This window comes from Canis lupus, chromosome 30 (assembly GCF_003254725.2).
Source record: "Canis lupus dingo isolate Sandy chromosome 30, ASM325472v2, whole genome shotgun sequence".
In the NCBI taxonomy this organism is placed as follows: Eukaryota; Metazoa; Chordata; class Mammalia; order Carnivora; family Canidae; genus Canis; species Canis lupus.
In genome coordinates, this window is record NC_064272.1 from 2,763,239 (window position 1) to 2,782,106 (window position 18,868).

General features: G+C 36.8%; 1 protein-coding gene across 5 annotated transcripts in view; it reads right to left on the reverse strand.

Moving 5' to 3' along the window:
* Nucleotides 1–18,868, reverse strand: part of AQR (aquarius intron-binding spliceosomal factor) — a 99,426-nt gene that overhangs the window by 42,003 nt on the left and 38,555 nt on the right. For all 5 annotated transcript variants that reach the window (XM_025473291.3, XM_049104490.1, XM_049104491.1 and 2 more), the window contains 4 exons: nt 8,841–8,943; nt 5,857–5,977; nt 3,405–3,546; nt 354–532 (listed from right to left, as the gene is read on the reverse strand). In XM_025473291.3, coding sequence (XP_025329076.1) covers nt 354–532; nt 3,405–3,546; nt 5,857–5,977; nt 8,841–8,943 — 545 coding nt within the window. The remainder of the gene's footprint in view (nt 1–353; nt 533–3,404; nt 3,547–5,856; nt 5,978–8,840; nt 8,944–18,868) is intronic.

Genomic DNA, 18,868 nt, shown 5'->3' on the forward strand with positions numbered 1-18,868 from the left:
AACAGTAATATTTTGCTTCTTTTTTATATCGATCCTACAAATTCATAAATATTATTTTATTAAATTTGGGATTTAAAGAGCTCTTCTCTCAGCTTTGCAATCCATAATTTTCAAAATACTGTGATACGCATGCTATTTTATGTTTTTTATTAAATTATTAAGACATTTAATTATTCTTGTATGATCCTTGATACTTTTACTACTAGTAATCATAAAGACAATTTTTAAAGATAAAATTTCATAAATGTTTAGAAGGGTAATGTTTAGTAAAAGTGCTTTGACAATTTTCTAAGTGAAAGTCTATTAACTGAAAACGTAAAAGCGTAATTTTATGTTTTGAAAGAGAAAATTACCTTCCCATTCATCTTTGATGTGATCTCTGACATTCAAATTGATGGTAACATCTGCACGAACTCGAGTTGGCCAGTTTTCACCTATGTTGGGCTTCGCAACCTCAACTACAGTGAAAGCCACAATGGGCTGGGCCATTCGTGCCCAACCACCAAACACTACACCACCATACTCAGACTGCCTGAAAACCAAAAAAGTGCATGATTACTCAAACAAAAAATGACTTTCCCCCAATTTTTAGCCAACTAAAATTAGTGAGGAACATACGTTTAGCTAGTAAGCCCTGACATTAGTAACTCTTATTTCTAAATTAAAAGAAAAAAAAAAAAAAGGAAACTAAATCCTGATATATAGGAAATATATTCATTAGCGTGAAAAGGCAAATACGGTCCAATAAAGAGATAAGTAGAGAGGAGTATCCCCTACACAAACAGAAAAAAAGGTAACTCTATAAGCGTAAGAGTGGAGGCATTTTGTCAAAGGATCATCTATTATAATAATAATAGAGTGATCTAGATTATTGTAATATATATTAAAATTATTATAGATTATTATAATTCTTATCCTTTTCCTCTCTTCATCGAGATAGTCTCAACTGTTTACATCTTATTTATGTATTTAGGTATTTCTACAAGCTGTTTTAGGACAAACTAGAATTTTAAAAATCAAAAATCAACAAATGAGATCTATGCAAATGCTTGCTTTAGGGCATAATATTTAAATCATGTAAAACATACTGCCATGAACTGGGGGTAAAAATAATCAAGCTAGTTGTAATAACCAGAATCACTAACATTCAAACACCCAATCTTTTTTCTTATGTTAGTCTAACTAGTACTTTAGCTTTTACATTAAGTAGTGTATCTGGGAAATCTGTAACATAAATATAGCAGCAGCACTCCAAAACTGGAAAGTACTGCCAAAAATGACATGCTTACACAGATAAAGAAAAAATGCCAGGTAAAGGCTTTGTGTCAGAAGAAAAAAACTGTAGAACTTCACAACATCAAAGAGTGAAACTAATAATAATGATTACCTCCTCTATTTTTTACAACTTTACTACAGTACAGTTTACATATCATTAAATTCATTCATTATAAATGCACAATCCAATGATTTTTAGTACATCTGCAGAGTTGTGCATCCGTCACCACAATCCATTTTGAGAACATTTCCATCCTATGTGTAAAAGATCCCTCTTATCTGACTATAGTTGATCCTGTTCCTACCCCCAGGCAACCACTCATCTATTTTCCCCAACACTTTTCTCCTCCCTTATAAAATCTACCTGTAACATGAAGCATTAAAAAGGACAGATTTCTGCCCCTCAGAAGTACATTCTCTCTCATGTTCCTCTGTGCTTAGAGCAGCCAGAAAACATGATCGTTAGTTACATGCACTGAGTAAAAATGCCTCTACCTTTCCACATTCAGCACACAGGAAAAAGAAAGAGAGCCTGGCCTCTTTTTAGATCTCATCATTTTTAACAGCCTTCAATGATGGGCAATTAGGAATGAAAATCCAGAAAAATGTATTATCACAAGTTAACTCCCAAAAGTGACATTTTCTTTCCCTTAGCAGAAAATAATGTAAGTTAAAAAAATGTCCTTTATTAATAGACCATAAGAACTCTAAGTATTTTTGCTTTATTTGGCATTTGAGTAAAATATAAGGGAATTTTATTTGATAAACTGCTAGTTAGTAAATCCCTAGTTTGCAAAATGGCCAAAATTAGGTCCAGAATCTGAGCATGTAAACCCAAGGTAACCATAAAATTGAAAGGAAGCTTTCTGATCAAGCACTCCCCCAGGGTCCAAACAATGGGCAATAATTCCAGCAAAGCTGTGGGCAGGGATGATCAGCCAATGAGTATACAAACTTCACAGTGCTAGCCTGCCTACTGACTCAACTGATTATTAAGTTGAAAATACTTTATGTTGTGTTTTATAGTTTCACCCAGAATAACTTTTCACATAATAATTAATTAAAAAATAGAACTGTGTATGAAATAAAATAAAATGTGGAAGTGGAAAAAAAATAGATCATAATCATAGTGTCCATGTAGCTCTCTGTAATTAGTAAGCGGAGAAGCCTAAAAGACACCTGAATCTGTTCACATTCAAAAACTGAGGCTTTTCATAAAGAATGCAGTATTATTGTATGCGTATGCATGCTATGACGAGAATGTAATAAAAACTCATTTTATAGAATTAATTTTACTAGCTTTTAGTCACTTGTGATATATAACTTACTCTCACCAATTTCATGCTTAGAATGAAACAGTGAATGAAGGGCATTTATCTCAAGTCAGTCATATCTAAAAAGCAAAACTGACCACCACAGATCTCATAATGCAGAGCTGCCTTCAATAACTAGAATGGAAGTCTTTTCTTCACTAACAGAATTCCAGACATAAGCAAGCATGTGGGGAGTTGATTTTAAACAGAAGACTTCCTCACATAATGAGACCTACTCAAATGGTCCCCAAAGTAAATTCTGATGGTTTAAGTCTCTTCAAGGTAATACAGATGGAGGACCTGGGAAGACTTTCCAACATTTGATTTCCCTGTGATGCTCAGCAATGCTCCTCATCTCTTGCCAGGTCCCTTAGAAAGGCTAACTGAGATCCTGGTGACAGCCACAGAGCAGTTATAGTAGAAGACCCCTTTATCATGAGCTTCCAGGATTTAAACTATCCTGCCCTAGTACAGTCCTGGTGGTCAGCTCATACCTTCTATTTCCTCTTTTGCTAATGTCCAACCTACTACTCTCCTCTTCATTTCTCCCTCTCTATCCCCCAAGAATAAGACCTCTCTTCCCTTATTCTCAGTCCCTCAGTACCACCCTCAAGTACCCAGATACATATTTTATATTTTAGTACTTTTGAAATACTCTAATCCATATTAGAGAATTTCTCAGAGTAAATATCTCCTATTTTGGAGGGCATCTTCCTGCCAGGCATACTATTTCTAAATATACTCATGAGGTTTCTGATAGAGGTATATCAGTCACTGTTTGCATCTCTTCATTACAAGTGGAACCAATTTACTAACCATGGCTTCATTCTGCTGACACTATCCTCAATGTCCTGCCTAATTTCATAAGTTGATTCTAAGCGGAAGAGATTAAAGTTCCTTAGGAGGTAATCATGAAGAGTCAAAAACTGCAAATTCAACTTGGGAAGAGCAAGACAACCTGAAAAAGAAAGCAGTATTCACAATTGAATTATGCTTTTAATCAGACAGCTACACTATGTATAAAGAAATGTACTACAAATTTGGTAAGAGTTTAATTTAATGATGTCTGCAATATAGCATATTTGATAAGGTCCTATTTTTATTTTCACACAGGAATTGAAAAACCAAGTTAACAAATGCTATCTATTAAGAGCTGGAAAGGAAGGATAAATCTCACGAATACGTATACCATGCATCGATGATTCACATACAAAAAGGCTTCTAAAAAGTATCTGAATATACTTAAAATTAACAGTCTCGGGTAGTTTAAAAATTCTTTACCCTGTAATTTATATTTGGCAAAGCTCGAAGTAAATACTGACCATAAACTAAGCCCATGACAAATTTATCATGAAAGTTAATTAGTATGTTACAATGTATTAATCTACCTCCAGTGAGTACTATTGTGCTCTGAATCGTTGCCTTTTGGCTATACTTTATGGATAAGGTATTGGTTATGTTATTCCTGGAGCTACTTCCCTTTTCTGACTATATTAATGAACAATATTCTTTCTAATACATTCATTAACCGCTCTTTCCCTTGAATAATAAGTGAACAAGCATTCAGCTGCAATACCTAAAAGGTTAAGAAAAACCAAACCTCAAAATAAACATATTTTACTGGAAAATCATATTACTTTCATCATCTGTATCCATTCTTACCAAAGCAATAATGAACCTAATGGCAAAAAACATCAACGCAAAAAAATTTCATACCATTTATGTTAGTAATTCTAATCTAAGTATCTTTCAGGCCAGAGGCTAAGGGAACATATCTTTTTGGAAAGTATCATTTTATTAAAAAAAATTATAATTAAAATGTCACCATTTTGCAACTGTCACTGAATTAAATCTAGCCATCAAGCAGCAATGGCTACTTATATCTCACACACACACAAAAACAATCAGACATTCTGTGCCTCTGATTAAAGAATATAGCACTACCAAGAATCTTGCCAGAGATAAAAACTCAGTCTGACCAAATCTCTGCATTCAGCTGCCAATATGCAAGAAAAATAAAGAGCAGAGAGACACATTCGACTGTACACTGAGTAGTCAATTAAGAAAAAAACTAGACTGTGGGAAACTACAGATAAAAAAAACTCAAGTTCTTCAAAAGAAAAGGAAGGGATACAGAGGGCATTTGTGAAGCAAAAGACATTTAAAAAATTAAAAAATGTGTAAGACATCGATGCATAGGTAGGTGATAAAACGATGAATAAATATATAGTTTTATACTCAGAGCGGCATCACTGAATAGCACCAAAAGCTAGATGTAAGACTGTATATGTTCAAGGACATATAAGCTCAGGACTGACAAGACAAAATATAAGTGGTATTTGCCTTTTAAGAACTGATTAGACAAAGAGTTAAATGTCATACATACAAGTCATAATCTTTTAGTGTGAACAAGTTGGAAAAGTGAAAAAACAAGGCACTGACCTTTGTAAGAACAAAAAAATAATATGAAGACTATCTATTCTGAAATCTAGCACAATTTTGATGTACTGGGTATACTGAAGTTATGACTTTAAGGATATGACTCTGAAGTATCCATTTTTCTTTTAAATAAATTACCACTGGTGAGGTCTTTAAACGCTGTTGTTCAAAAAATTTCCTGAATTTCTTTTTTGAAATATGCCTTCAAAATATGTCAGAATGTACTTCAGCATATGCTTAAATGTGGCAAATTCTCATCCCTGGCAGATGAACAAAAGCAGTTAAGAACAAATCTGTTAAAATAGATATGTAAACAAACCAAGGAATAGCTACTTGCAGTCAAAACTAAGGATTTATTATTAACTAATGACAATTTTTTGATCATCATTAGTTGGTTTAAACAAGGAATTCAAATGAATTTCCAAAGAAGGCTTTGAAAAATAAGACATTACCAAGCAAAGCCTTTTACAGTGACATAATGAGAGATATACTTCCTATGCTATTAGGTCTCCTTAAAACATAGTTTTATGCTTCCAGTCATATTTTATAAAGGATGACATATATATAATCCAAATAATATATATATTGAGATGTGTGCAACACACACACACATACACACACACACACACACACACACACTCGGGCATGGTTAAATTTAGTAAAAATCCTTAATGCTAAGTATTCAAAATACTGAATAATTTACAGCTTTAAAACTGAACTTAAGGGTACCAGAAATTTATCCTAAGGATAGGAAGTAATTTCAGTTACATATGATAAATTCTAAACTAAATTTCATGGTACACCTGAATCCCATACTTCTTTGCCATACCTTCCCCAGAATAGTACTCAGTTGGGACAATATTTTCATCCCATATGATTTTCTCAGTTGGATACAAAGGCATCTGGTTCAACTGCTGAATTTGAGAAATTCGACGTTCATGACGAGATACCTAAAAAAAAAAAACAAAAACAAACAAAAAAAACATTATGCAGAAAGTTAGAAGTATCTTTTCAATTATTTATTTCATTATTTTTTTAGAAGTATCTTTTTAAAATAAAAATATAATTTGTGGAGAAATTCATAAAGTATAGAATGAGAAGTTGAGAAGTTTCAGGTCTTTCAGTTATGGTAGCACTTAACGAAGAGGGTTTTTTTTCCAATCTGTATTCTCCATAAATCAAAGATTGGAGAGGTACCAATTATGAGGGGTTTTGGAATCAGAGAGATCAGAGTTCAACTCCAAGTGCCTCTTACGTATGAGCTACATAAAAGCTGGGCATGCTCCTTCAACTTCCCTGATCTTAGCTTCCCTTTTCGTAAAACAGATAAAATACCACTCACCTCTCAGGTTTCTTATGAAAATGAAATGGAATACTGTAAAATAGCATCAAAGTGCTTGGCACATGCCAAGACCTTAAAAACTACAGCACTTAGTATTCACCAACGTTAAGCCCTAAATCCTAGAAATAGTTTTCATTCCTATATTAATTAAACAATGTAGTAAACTTTGTTTATTAAAAACCTGGGAGCGCCTAGGTGGCTCAGTTGGTTAAGTGTCTGACTCTTGGTTTCAACACAGGTCATGATCACCTGTCATCAACACAGGTCGGGAGACAGAACCCAGTGCTGGGCTCCATGCTCAGTGGGGAGTCTTGCTTCCCCTCTCCTGCGCCTCATGCTGTGTGTCTCTTTCAGATATAAATAAATAAATCTTTTTAAAAAAACCATACATGCAAAAACATCTGGCCTCAGTCTTCCTTGTAAAATGAAGAGTTGGACTATATGACCTTTATGTAGATTTCCATTGTTAATATTATAGTCATCTATCTCAAACAAAGAAATAAGCTTATTACCTAATTAATGTGTTAAAATCATGATACATGTGAAAAATATGTCACACTTTCTTCAGTAGATGGAGTATTTTTTTAGGAAAGAAAATAGTCTGATATCATCTAAACAATATACATATTTCAACTTTTTTAAATCATAATTCAGGTATTAAAGAATCCACAGCCTAAGGAAATCCTTTAGGAGAGAGAAGAAATGAAAGGTAATGCTGTAGCACTATAAATTTTTAAAATTGTTTTCTTTTTGGCATGAATATTTAAATTTCAAGGATGAAATCTTGGCTGTAAGATTATAAAAGGCATAGGATTATCCTTATACTTAAACCTATTTTCCATTAGAAACATTCCTAAAGAAATCCTCATGTCTTTGTATAGTAAGGATTTATTATTAATCACCAAACCTGATTTATGAGAGAAGATTTCACATTGTCAGAAAATGGGACAAGGAATTTTTTAGAAAACACTTGTAGTCAGAAATAATGAAAAGAAAGCAAAGATGGTGACCTAAGTAAGACATACATTTCACACAAGTAAACTTATCAATAAAAAAGTATTTTCTATACTTGAATTAAATTAAAACTCCAAGAATTTCTCTCCAACTGGCACTTAAACACCTGTCGTCAGGCTTAAAACACCTGCTACCAATAGCTTCTGGTTACTACACCCAAAACTAGCATTATCATCTTCTATACAGTAAAGGACTATATTTTACACCCCATATTAAAAGTATTAGTTTGGAATATAAATCACAAAACTGTGTGCTCATTATGATTTCATACATGTAAAAAAATGCATATACACACCCACACTGTGTATGTTTGTAGAGTTATAAAAAAAAACTAAAAATGACTCAACCTATAGCAGACAAAAAAACAAAAAATTAAAACAAGCTATTATTTTTTCACTCCTGCAACTGGCAGAAATTGGGATGACTCATAACATCCAATCTTGGTAAGGGCGTAAGGAGACACATTCCAATACATTGTTGGTAGCAACATACATCTTTCAGAGGATAATTTGGCTGCATCTTACCTTTTAAATAAGCACATGCTTCAATCAAACAATTTCACTTCTAGGTACCTCTCCTAAATGTCTACACGTGGGCACAAAGATTCTGTGCCACTATTTGTACGAGTGAAGACTGTGAACAACTTAAAAATTTGTGGTGGGGATATAATTATTTGTGCATGTTATGAATTATTTTGGTAAAGATAAAAGTAAATCTCTTTCCCTCAATTTTTCTGTGAACCTAAAACTGCACTGAAAACAAAATAAAACTTTACCAAAAAAAGTATGTTGTTTTTTTTTTTTTTTAAAGATTTTATTTATTTATTCATGAGAGACACAGAGAGAGGGGCAGAGACACAGGCAGATGGAGAAGCGGGCTCCATGCAGGGAGCCTGACGTGGGACTCGATCTTGGGTCTCCAGGATCATACCCTGGGCTGAAGGTGGCGCTAAACCGCTGAGCCACCCGGGCTGCTCAAAAAGTATTAGTTTGTTAAAGTTCATTATTTCCCAAAAGACTGAAAAATCCCTTAGAATTCTGAAGCCACCAAGTCAGCAATAACTTAATTTTTCTAGATCTACATGAGTTTTCTAATGATAAAGGTATGCCTTGATATTCAAGGTACCATATTTTAAAAACTTTAAAAATAAACCATTAGATAGATACGAACGTATATATGTATTACCTGTGTGTATGTGTAACTATGACCTCTAAAAGGAAGGAATGGTGTCAATTATCTATCTAGCCTCAATGCCTGAATCCAGTGCCTGACACAGAAGCTGCTCATAAATGTTTGCATGGAATAAATTCATGCCATAAAGAAGTTTTAAAAGGTAAAAGAGACAAGAAAAGAAATCTAACAGATGAGAAATCGGACAAAAACCTTTAGCCCAGGATAAAATCTGTATCAAGTCACATCTTGGAGATGGGGAAAACTTAAAGAATATTAACATTTACCAGCAATTCTAGAAGAAATTCTTTATCAAAAGTTGTGTCTTCATTTTTAGGAAGAATTGGTAACAAGCAGAGATATGATGCCACCTGGTGGAGCGTATTTGAACTGCAGAAAAAGGAATAGTCAGACCAGAATATTAGCTCATCTTGCTTCACTTTCGAAATACATAATTTTAAAGACTGCTTAAAAAGTTTTACCTAGAAAATACAATCCTATGACACTGTAGCAAACAAAAAAAATTAGCAATTAAAGTTAACCCCCTTAATGAAGGTTCTCAAACTGTCTTCTGCATCCCTCCTGTGGTTCCTGAGACCTTTGCAATAAATCTGCAAGAACGATACATTTTTCTATTAATATTAAGACATTATTTGTTTGTTGTTTTCACCATCTTTGCATACACAGTGAAAGCAATTGTGGTAAAATTGCTGGCATAGATGAAAGTGGTGGCACCAACCAGGACGATAAGGAGCCATTCTTTCATTTAAGAATGCCCTAAATGAAGAAGCAAAATTAATTTATTAATTAAAATTAAATTGTTACTTAAAATTAATTATTAACATAATTAAATTTGGACTCGAGTAACTGTTTTTAAAAAATTCTGTGTGACAAGATAAGAAGTACTCATTTTGCACACAGTTTTTGCTTGAAAGAACTACTGACAAGCTATGGTTATATAGAACTGAATAAATGGCAAAAAGTTTCCAAATCTGAACAAAATAAACCAGTAACTTTAAGGAAAACAACTGACAGCATTTGTTACCAAAGATAAAATTTTAACTTCCAAGTGAAACACTGGAATTTTGGAAAATGTACATTCACCACCATGAGCTGAACAGCTTTCCATTACTTAAATACAGTTTCATCATCCTTGCCAAATGCTGTCACACTCTATCCCAGTCCTCGGCAACCAGGGATTTTTCATTTCTGCAATCTTTTTTTCCAGAAGGTCATATAAATGGAACCATACAATATATAGGCTTTTGATGCTGGTAACTTTCATTTAGCATAATACCACTAAAATGTACCCCTACTGTGTGAATATGTAGTTAATTCCTTTTTATTGCTGGTAGTATTCCATCATATGGAAGGAGCACAGTGTGCCTATTCACCAGTTGAAGGGTATCTGTTTTTGATAACTATAAAGCCACTATATACATTTCCCCACAGAATTTTGTGTGAACATAAATTTTAATTTGGGAATATCTGTCAAAACACTAGATTGTATAGTAAATTCATGTTTAACTTCACAAGAAAGTGTCACATTTTTCCAAGGAGGCCCTACCATTTTGAATTCCCACCAGCAATATGTGAGACCTCCAGCTGTTCCACAACCTTTTCAAAAGTCAATACACTGCATGTTCTTTAACAATTCTAATAGATATGTAATATCTTATTGTGATGTAAATCTGCATTTCTCTAATAGGAAAGGAAGGATATATTCAATGTGCTGAATGGGAAAAATATGCAGCCAAGAATTCTTTATCCAGCCAGGCTATCATTCAGAATAGGAGAGATAGAGCGTCCCAGACAAACAAAAAATTAAAGGAGTTTGTGACCACTAAACAAGCCCTGTAAAAAATTTTAAGGGGCCTCTTGTGAGTGGAGAAAAAAAAAGAACCAAAGCAACAAATACTAGAAAATACCAGAGAACCCCACCAGAAACACCAACTCTACGAGTAACACAATAGCACTAGATATCATATCTCTCAATGATCACTCTGAATGTAAATGAACTAAATGCCCCAATTGAAAGACATAAGGTATCAGAATGGATAAAAAAAAAAAAGATCCATCTATATACTGCCTACAAGAGACTCATTTTAGACCTAAGACACCTGCAGATTGAAAGTGAGTGGATGGAGAACATCATCATACTAATCATCATACTAATGGACATCAAAAGAAACCTGGATTAGTCATACTTTGACAAACAAAGACTGTAAAAGAGATGAAGAAGGGCATTATATCGTAATTAAAGGGTCTATCCATCAAGCTCTAACAATTGTAAATATTTATGCTCCCTACTTGGAGCACCCAAATATATAAATCAATTAATAATAAAGAAACTCATTGATAGTAATAATAGTAGGGGACTTTAACACCCCACTTATAGCAATGGACAGATCATCTAAGCAGAAAATCAACAAGGAAACAATGGCTTTGAATGACACACTGGACCAGATGGACTTAAGAAATATATTCAGAACACTTCATCTGAAAGCAGCATTCTTTTTGAGTGCACATGGGACATTCCATAGAAGAGATCACACACTGGGTCAAAAAATCTGTCCTCAACAAGAACAAAAAGATCAAGATCATGCATAGTTTCAGACCACAACACTATGAAACTTGAAGTCAACCACAAGAAAAAGTTTGGAAAGACCTCAAATACATGGAGATTAAAGAATTAGGGGGTTAAACATGAAATTAAAGAAGAATTTAAAAAACACATGGAAACAAATGAAAATGAAAGCACAACAGTTCAAAACCTTTGGGATGCAGCAAAGGCAGTCCTAAGAGGGAAGTATACTGCAATATAGGCCTTCTTCAAGAAGCAAGAAAAGTCTCAAATATACAACCTGACCTTACACCTAAAGGAAATAGAAAAGAAACAGCAAATAGTCTAAAGCCAGCAGAAGAAGGGAAATAATAAGGATTGGAGTAGAAATAAATGATATAGAAACAAAAAAACTAGTAGAACAGATTAACAAAACTAAGAGAGGGTTCTTCAAAAGATTTAATAAAATTGGTCCCTAGCCAGACTTATCAAAAAAGAGAAAGGACCCAATAGATAAAATCACAAATCAAAGAAATGAGAAATCAAGATCACAACCAGTACCACAGAAATACAAACAAGTATAAGAGAATACTATGGAAAATTATATGCCAACAAGCTGGGCAATCTGGAAGAAATGGACAAATTCCTAGAAACTTACAAGCTACCAAAACCGAAATAGGAAGAAACAGAAATTTTGAACAGACCCATAACCAGCAACAATTGAATCCGTAATAAAAAATCTCCCAACAAACAAAAGTTGTGAGCGAGAGAGCTTCCCAGGAAAATTCTACCAGACATTTAAGGAAGAGTTAATACCTATTCTTCTCAATCTGTTCCAAAAAAACAGAAATGGAAGGAAAACTTCCAAACTTATTCTACAAAGCATTACCTTGATTCCAAAACCAGATAAAGGGGAGAATTACAGGCCAATATCCCTGATGAACATGGATGCAAAAATTCTCAAAATACTGGCAATCGAATTCAATAGTACATTAAAACAATTATTCACCACAATCAAGTGGGATTTATTTGAGAGCCACAGGGGTGGCTCAGTATTTGTAAATCAATTGATGTGATACATCACATTAATGAAAGAAAATATAAGAACCATATGATCCTGTCAATAGATGCAGAAAAAAACGTCTGACAAAATACAGCATCCATTCTTGATAAAAACCCTCAACAAAGTGGGATAAGTGGAATATACTTTAATGTCATGAAGGCCACATACAATTTATTTTCCAATGGAAAAAAAGGCAGTCTCTTCAACAAATGGTAATGGGAAAACTGGACAGCAACATGCAGAAGAATGAAACTGGACCACTTTCTTACAACATACACAAAATAAGTTGAAAGTAAATTAAAGACCTAAATGTGAGATAGGAGACGATCAAAATCCTAGAGGTGAACATAGGCAGAAACCTATCTGACCTTGGCCGCAGCAACTTCTTATTAGACACATTGCCAGAGGCAAGGGAAATGAAAGTAAAAATGAAATACTGGGACTTCATCAAGATAAAAAGCTTCTGCACAGAGAAGGAAACAATCAACAAAAATAAAAGGCAGCCTATGGAATGGGAGAAGATATTTACAAATGACATATCTGATAGAGGGTTAGTATCTAAAATATATAAAGAATCGGAGAGCAAGATGGCAGAGTAGTGCAGGTGCCTCGCCTCACCTGGCCCCACCAACTTACCTAGATAACCTCAAATCGACCTGAAAACCTATGAACTCGACCTGAGATTTAAAGAGAGAACAGCCGAAACGTGCAGAGAGAAGGCTTTTCGCTTCTAACAAGGTAGGAAGGCAGGGAAAAACAAAAGAATCCAGTGGGGGAGGGGCCCGCGAGGAGCCGGGCCAAAGGGTGGGGGGCGAAGGGGGTGCCGAGAGCCTCTGGGATGGGAGAGCCCCGCCCCGGAGAAGCAGGAACTTTAAAAATCCACACTGGATTCTTCCCGGGAGTAAGGGGCTCAGCAGGGAAAGCGGGCAGAACCGCAGGAGGGGCCGCGGAGCCTCCAGTCTCTCGGAGTCACTAACAGAGGAAGTGGCCGGGGGAAGAGCGCCCCCCACACAGAGGGCCAATCTCGGTAAAGGGCTGGAGCCCCGCACCCGATGGGGCCTCGGGGAGAAGCCGGTCGGTCAGGCGGGGCTCCAGACAGAGGGGGCTGCGCCCTGCTGCCTTCTGGGCCGTGGCCCGGGACCCGGATTACAGCAGCACAGGCCCCAGATCCCAGGGCTCCGGGGGACACAGCCCAGGATCCTGCGCTCCCCCCGGACGGGCGCACAGGAAGGAGATAACTCTCCTGCCACCGGGGGCCCCCAACCTGTGCAGATAAGCGCCCCTGCCCCGGGAGCATCCAGGCCAGTGCAGACTGGGAGCTGCGGTAGTTACTGTGGGAGCTGACTCCAGGGCTGGAGAGCTGGCCGCCGCCACTGTTGTTCCTCCCTGTGTCACCGTGTGCCTGGGACGGAGTGGGGCCTCCAGGCAACAGGGGCCTTACAGGGTAAACAGCTCTCACTGAGCCACCTGGTAGGGGGCGGGGCAGCTCCCCAGGTGCACACACCTGAGAGTCAGCACAGCCAGCCCCTCCCCCAAAAGACCAGCTGGAAGGACAAGGGAAGAGTAAGTTCTTGACCCAGCAGCACTGGAAAGCTTCAGAGGAAGTCGAGGAATTTACAGTATATAGAACCAGAGGGTACCCCTCCTTTATTTTTCTTCTTCCTTTTTTCCAGTACAACTATTTTTATATCAGACTGTAAATTTCCAATCTTTTTCTCTTTTCCACCTTAACTACAATATTTTACCACCTCTTCATTTTTAAGATTCCTCCTTTTTGACTTTAATATTTCTACAATTACAGTTCCTAGATATATTTTCCACTTCCAGATTCTCTTTAACATACTCAATTTTGGGAGATATACAACATATGCTTTTTCTGTTCTATGTTTTTTGCTTTCTCTGTCTCATTTTGTTCTACAATGGTGTAAGTTAATACCTTCTAAGACATGACCAGTATGCACCCAGAACCAAGTGGTATACCGTGCTGGTTCATTTTGTGAGATTCCTCATTCCCATTCTGCCCCCCTCTTTTATCTCATTTATGTTTTGGTGGTCAATGTTGGGGCCCTCTACAAGTATTTCTGGTTTATATAAATTTAGGACTGAGCACCTTCTAACATATAGAACTTAATATACTCAGAACCAAGAGGATCACCCTCTAGGACCCCTCAGGTAGACAACATACTCCCTCCACAACTTTGTCACCACCACTACCACCATCTCCCAGTCCCCCCCCCCTCCTTTTTTTTCTTCTTTTTCTTCTCTTCTTATTTAAGATTCCTGGCCTTTTATTTTTTACTACGTTATTTAAAAATTTTTCACTTTAGTGGTCCTTTTGTTTTATTTTGTTCTGATCGCTGTTTGCAATTACTGGTCTCTGACCTAGGCAAAATCATTTAAGGTGAAATTTACTTAGGTTGTGGTTGATACTCTTGACGCAGCCACTCTGCACTGAGCAAAATGACTAGAAAGAAGAACTCACCACTAAAGAAAGAATCAGAAATAGTACTCTGCCACGGAGTTACAGAATTTGAATTACAATTCGATGTCAGAAAGCCAATTCAGAAGCACAATTATAAAGCTACTGGTGGCTCTGGAAAAAAGCATAAAGGAATCAAGAGATTTCATGACTGGAAAATTCAGATCTAATCAGGCTGAAATTAAAAATCAATTAAATGAGTTGCAATCCAAACTGGAGGTCCTAACAATGAGGGTTAATGAGGTAGAAGAAAGAGTGAGTGACACAGGAGACAAGTTGATGGCAAGGAAGGAAGCTGAGGAAAAAAGAGAAAAACAATTAAAAGACATGAGGAAAGGTTAAGGGAAATAAATGACAGCTTCAGAAGGAAAAATCTACATATAATTGGGGTTCCAGAAGGTGCCGAAAGGGCCAGAGGGCCAGAAAAGATATTTGAACAAATCATAGCTGAGAACTTCCCTAATTTGTGGAGGGAAACAGGCATTCAGATCCAGGAGCTAGAGAGACCCCCACCCCCCCGCCCAAATCAATATAAACCATTCAACACCTTGACATTTAATAGCAAAACTTGCAAATTCAAAGATAAAGAGAAAACCCTTAAAGCAGCAAGAGACAAGGGGAGAAATATTAGATTAACAGCAGACCTCTCCACAGAGACCTGGCAGGCCAGAAAAGGCTAGCAGGATATATTCAGGGTCCTAAATGAGAAGAACATGCAGCCAAGAATACTTTATCCAGCAAGGCTCTCATTCAAAATGGAAGGAGAGATAAAGGGCTTCCAAGACAGGCAGGAACTGAAAGAATATGTGACCACCAAACCAGCTCTGCAAGAAGTATTAAGGGGGACTCTGTAAAATAAAGAGGAAACCTGGGCAGCCCCAGTGGCACAGCAGTTTAGTGCCGCCAGCAGCCCAGGATGTGATCTGGAGATGCAGGATCGAGTCCCGTGTTGGGCTCCCTGCATGGAGCCTGCTTCTCCCTCTACCTGTGTCTCTGCCTATTTCTCTCTCTCTGTTACTCATGAATAAATAAGTAAAATCTTAAAAAAAAAGAAAGAGGAAGCCCAAAGAAATAATCCACAAAAACAGGGACTAAATAGGTATTACGATGACACTAAATTCATATCTTTCAATAGTAACTCTGAACGTGAATGGGCTAAATGATCCCATCAAAAGGCGCAGGGTTTCAGACTGGAAAAAAGCAAGACCCGTCTATTTGCTGTCTACAAGAGACTCATTTTAGACCTAAGAACACGTACAGCTTGAAAATGAAAGGTTGGAGAACCATTTACCATTCAAATGGTCCTCAAAAGAAAGCTGGGGTCACAATCCTCATATCAGATAACTTAAAGTTTATCCCAAAGACTGTAGTAAGAGATGAAGAGGGACACTATATCATACTTAAAGGACTTAACAATCATGAATATTTATGCCCCTAATGTGGGAGCTGCCACATATATCAATCAATTAATAACAAAACTAAAGACATACTTAGATAATAATATACTAATAGAAGGAGACTACAACACGGCACTTTCTGCAAATGACAGATCTTCTAAGCACATCTCCAAAGAAACAAGAGCTTTAAATGATACACTGGACCAGATGGATTTCACAGATATTTACAGAACTTTACATCCAAATGCAACTGAATACAAATTTTCTCAAGTGCACATGGAACTTTCTCCAGAATAGACCACATACTGGGTCACAAATCAGGTCTCAACAGACACCAAAAGATTGGACTGTCCCCTGCATATTTTCAGACCATAATGCGTTGAAACTAGAACTCAATCACAAGAAGAAATCTGGAAGAAACTCAAACACGTGGAGGTTAAAGAGCATTCTGCTAAAAGATGAATGGGTCAATCAGTAAATTAGAGAAGAATTAAAAAGATTCATGGAAACTAATGAAAATGGAGATACAACCGTTCAAAATCTTTGGGATACAGCAAAAGCAGTCCTAAGAGGGAAATACATTGCAACACAAGCATCCCTCAAAAAATTGGAAAAAACTCAAATACACAAGCTAACCGTGCACCTAAAAACTGGAGAAAGAACAGCAAATAAAACCTACATCAAGCAGAAGAAGAGAGTTAATAAAGATTCCAGTAGAACTCAATGAAATAGAGACCAGAAGAACTGTAGAACAGATCAACAAAACCAGGAGTTGGTTCTTTGAAAGAATTAATAAGATAGATAAACCATTAGCCAGCCTTATTAAAAACAAAAGAGAAAAGACTCAAATTAATAAAATCACGAATAAAAAAAAAGGAGAGATCACAACCAATATCAAGGAAATACAAATGATTTTACTTTTTTTTAAATTTTTTTATTTTTTTATTTTTATGATAGTCACAGAGAGAGAGAGAGAGGCAGAGACATAGGCAGAGGGAGAAGCAGGCTCCATGCACCGGGAGCCTGATGTGGGATTCGATCCCGGGTCTCCAGGATCGCGCCCTGGGCCAAAGGCAGGCGCCAAACCGCTGCGCCACCCAGGGATCCTACAAATGATTTTAAAAACATATTATAAGCAGCTGTATGCCAATAAATTAGGCAATCTAGAAGAAATGGACGCATTTGGTAGTTTTGAAACTACCAAAACTGGAACAGGAAGAGATAGAAAGCCTGAACAGGCCAATAACCAGGGAAGAAACTGAAGCAGTCATCAAAAACCTCCCAAGACACAAAAGTCCAGGGCCAGATGGCTTCCCAGGGGAGTTCTATCAAACGTTTAAAGAAGAAACAATACCTATTCTACTAAAGCTGTTCCGAAAGATAGAAAGGGACTGAATACTTCCAAACTCTCTCTCTTTTTTTTTAAGATTTTATTTATTTATTCATGAGAGACACACAGAGAGAGAAGGGCAGAGACACAGGCAGAGGGAGAAACTGGCTCCATGCAGGGAGCAGGACGTGGGACTCGATCCCCGGTCTCCAGGATCACACCCTGGGCCAAAGGTGGCACTAAACGGCTTAGCCACCTGGGCTGCCCTCCAAACTCGTTTTATGAGGCCAGCATCACCTTAATTCCAAAACCAGACAAAGACCCCACCATAAAGGGTGAATTATAAACCAATATCCCTGATGAACATAGATGCAAAAATTCTCAACAAGATACTAGCCAATAGGATCCAACAGTACATTAGGAAGATTATTCACCATGACCAACTGGGATTTATCCCTGGGATACAAGACTGGTTCAACACTCGTAAAGCAATAAATGTGATAGATCCTATCAACAAGAGAAAAAACAAAAACCATATGATCCTCTCATTAGATGCAGAGAAAGCATTTGACAAAATACAGCATCCATTCCTGATCAAAACTCTTCAGAGTGTAGGGACAAACATTCCTCAGCATCTTAAAAGCCATTTATGAAAAGCCCACAGCAAATATCATTCTCAATGGGGAAACACTGGGAGCCTTTCCCCTAAGATCAGGAACACGACATGGATGTCCACTCTCACCACTGCTATTAAGCATAGTACTAGAAGTCCTAGCCTCAGCAATCAAACAGAAAGAAATAAAAGGCATTCAAAGTGGCAAAGAAGAACTCAAGCTCTCCCTCTTTGCAGATGACATGATACTGTACATAGAAAACCCAAAAGACTCCACCCCAAGACTGCTAGAACTCATACAGCAATTCGGCAGTATGGCAGAATACAAAATCAATGCCCACAAATTAGTGGCATTTCTATACACTAACAATGAGACTGAAGAAAAAGTAATTAAGGAATCAATCCCATTTACAATTGCACCCAAAAGCATAAGATACCTAGGAATAAACCTAACCAAAGAGGGAAAGGATCTATACCCTAAAAACTATAGAACAATTATGAAAGAAATTGAGAAAGACACAAAGAGATGGAAAAATATTCCATGCTCATGGATTGGAGGAATTGATATTGTGAAAATGTCAATGCTACCCGGGGCAATTTACACATTTAATGCAATCCCTATTAAAATACCATGGACTTTCTTCAGAGAGTTGGAACAAATCATCTTAAGATTTGTATGGAATCAGAAAAGACCCCGAATAGCCAGGGGAATATTGAAAAAGAAAACCAGAGCCAGTGGCATCACAATGCCAGATTTCAAGTTGTACTACAAAGCTGTGATCATTAAGACAGCATGGTACTGGCACAAAAACAGACACATAGATCAATGGAAGAGAATAGAGAACCCAAAAATGGGCCCTCAACTCAATG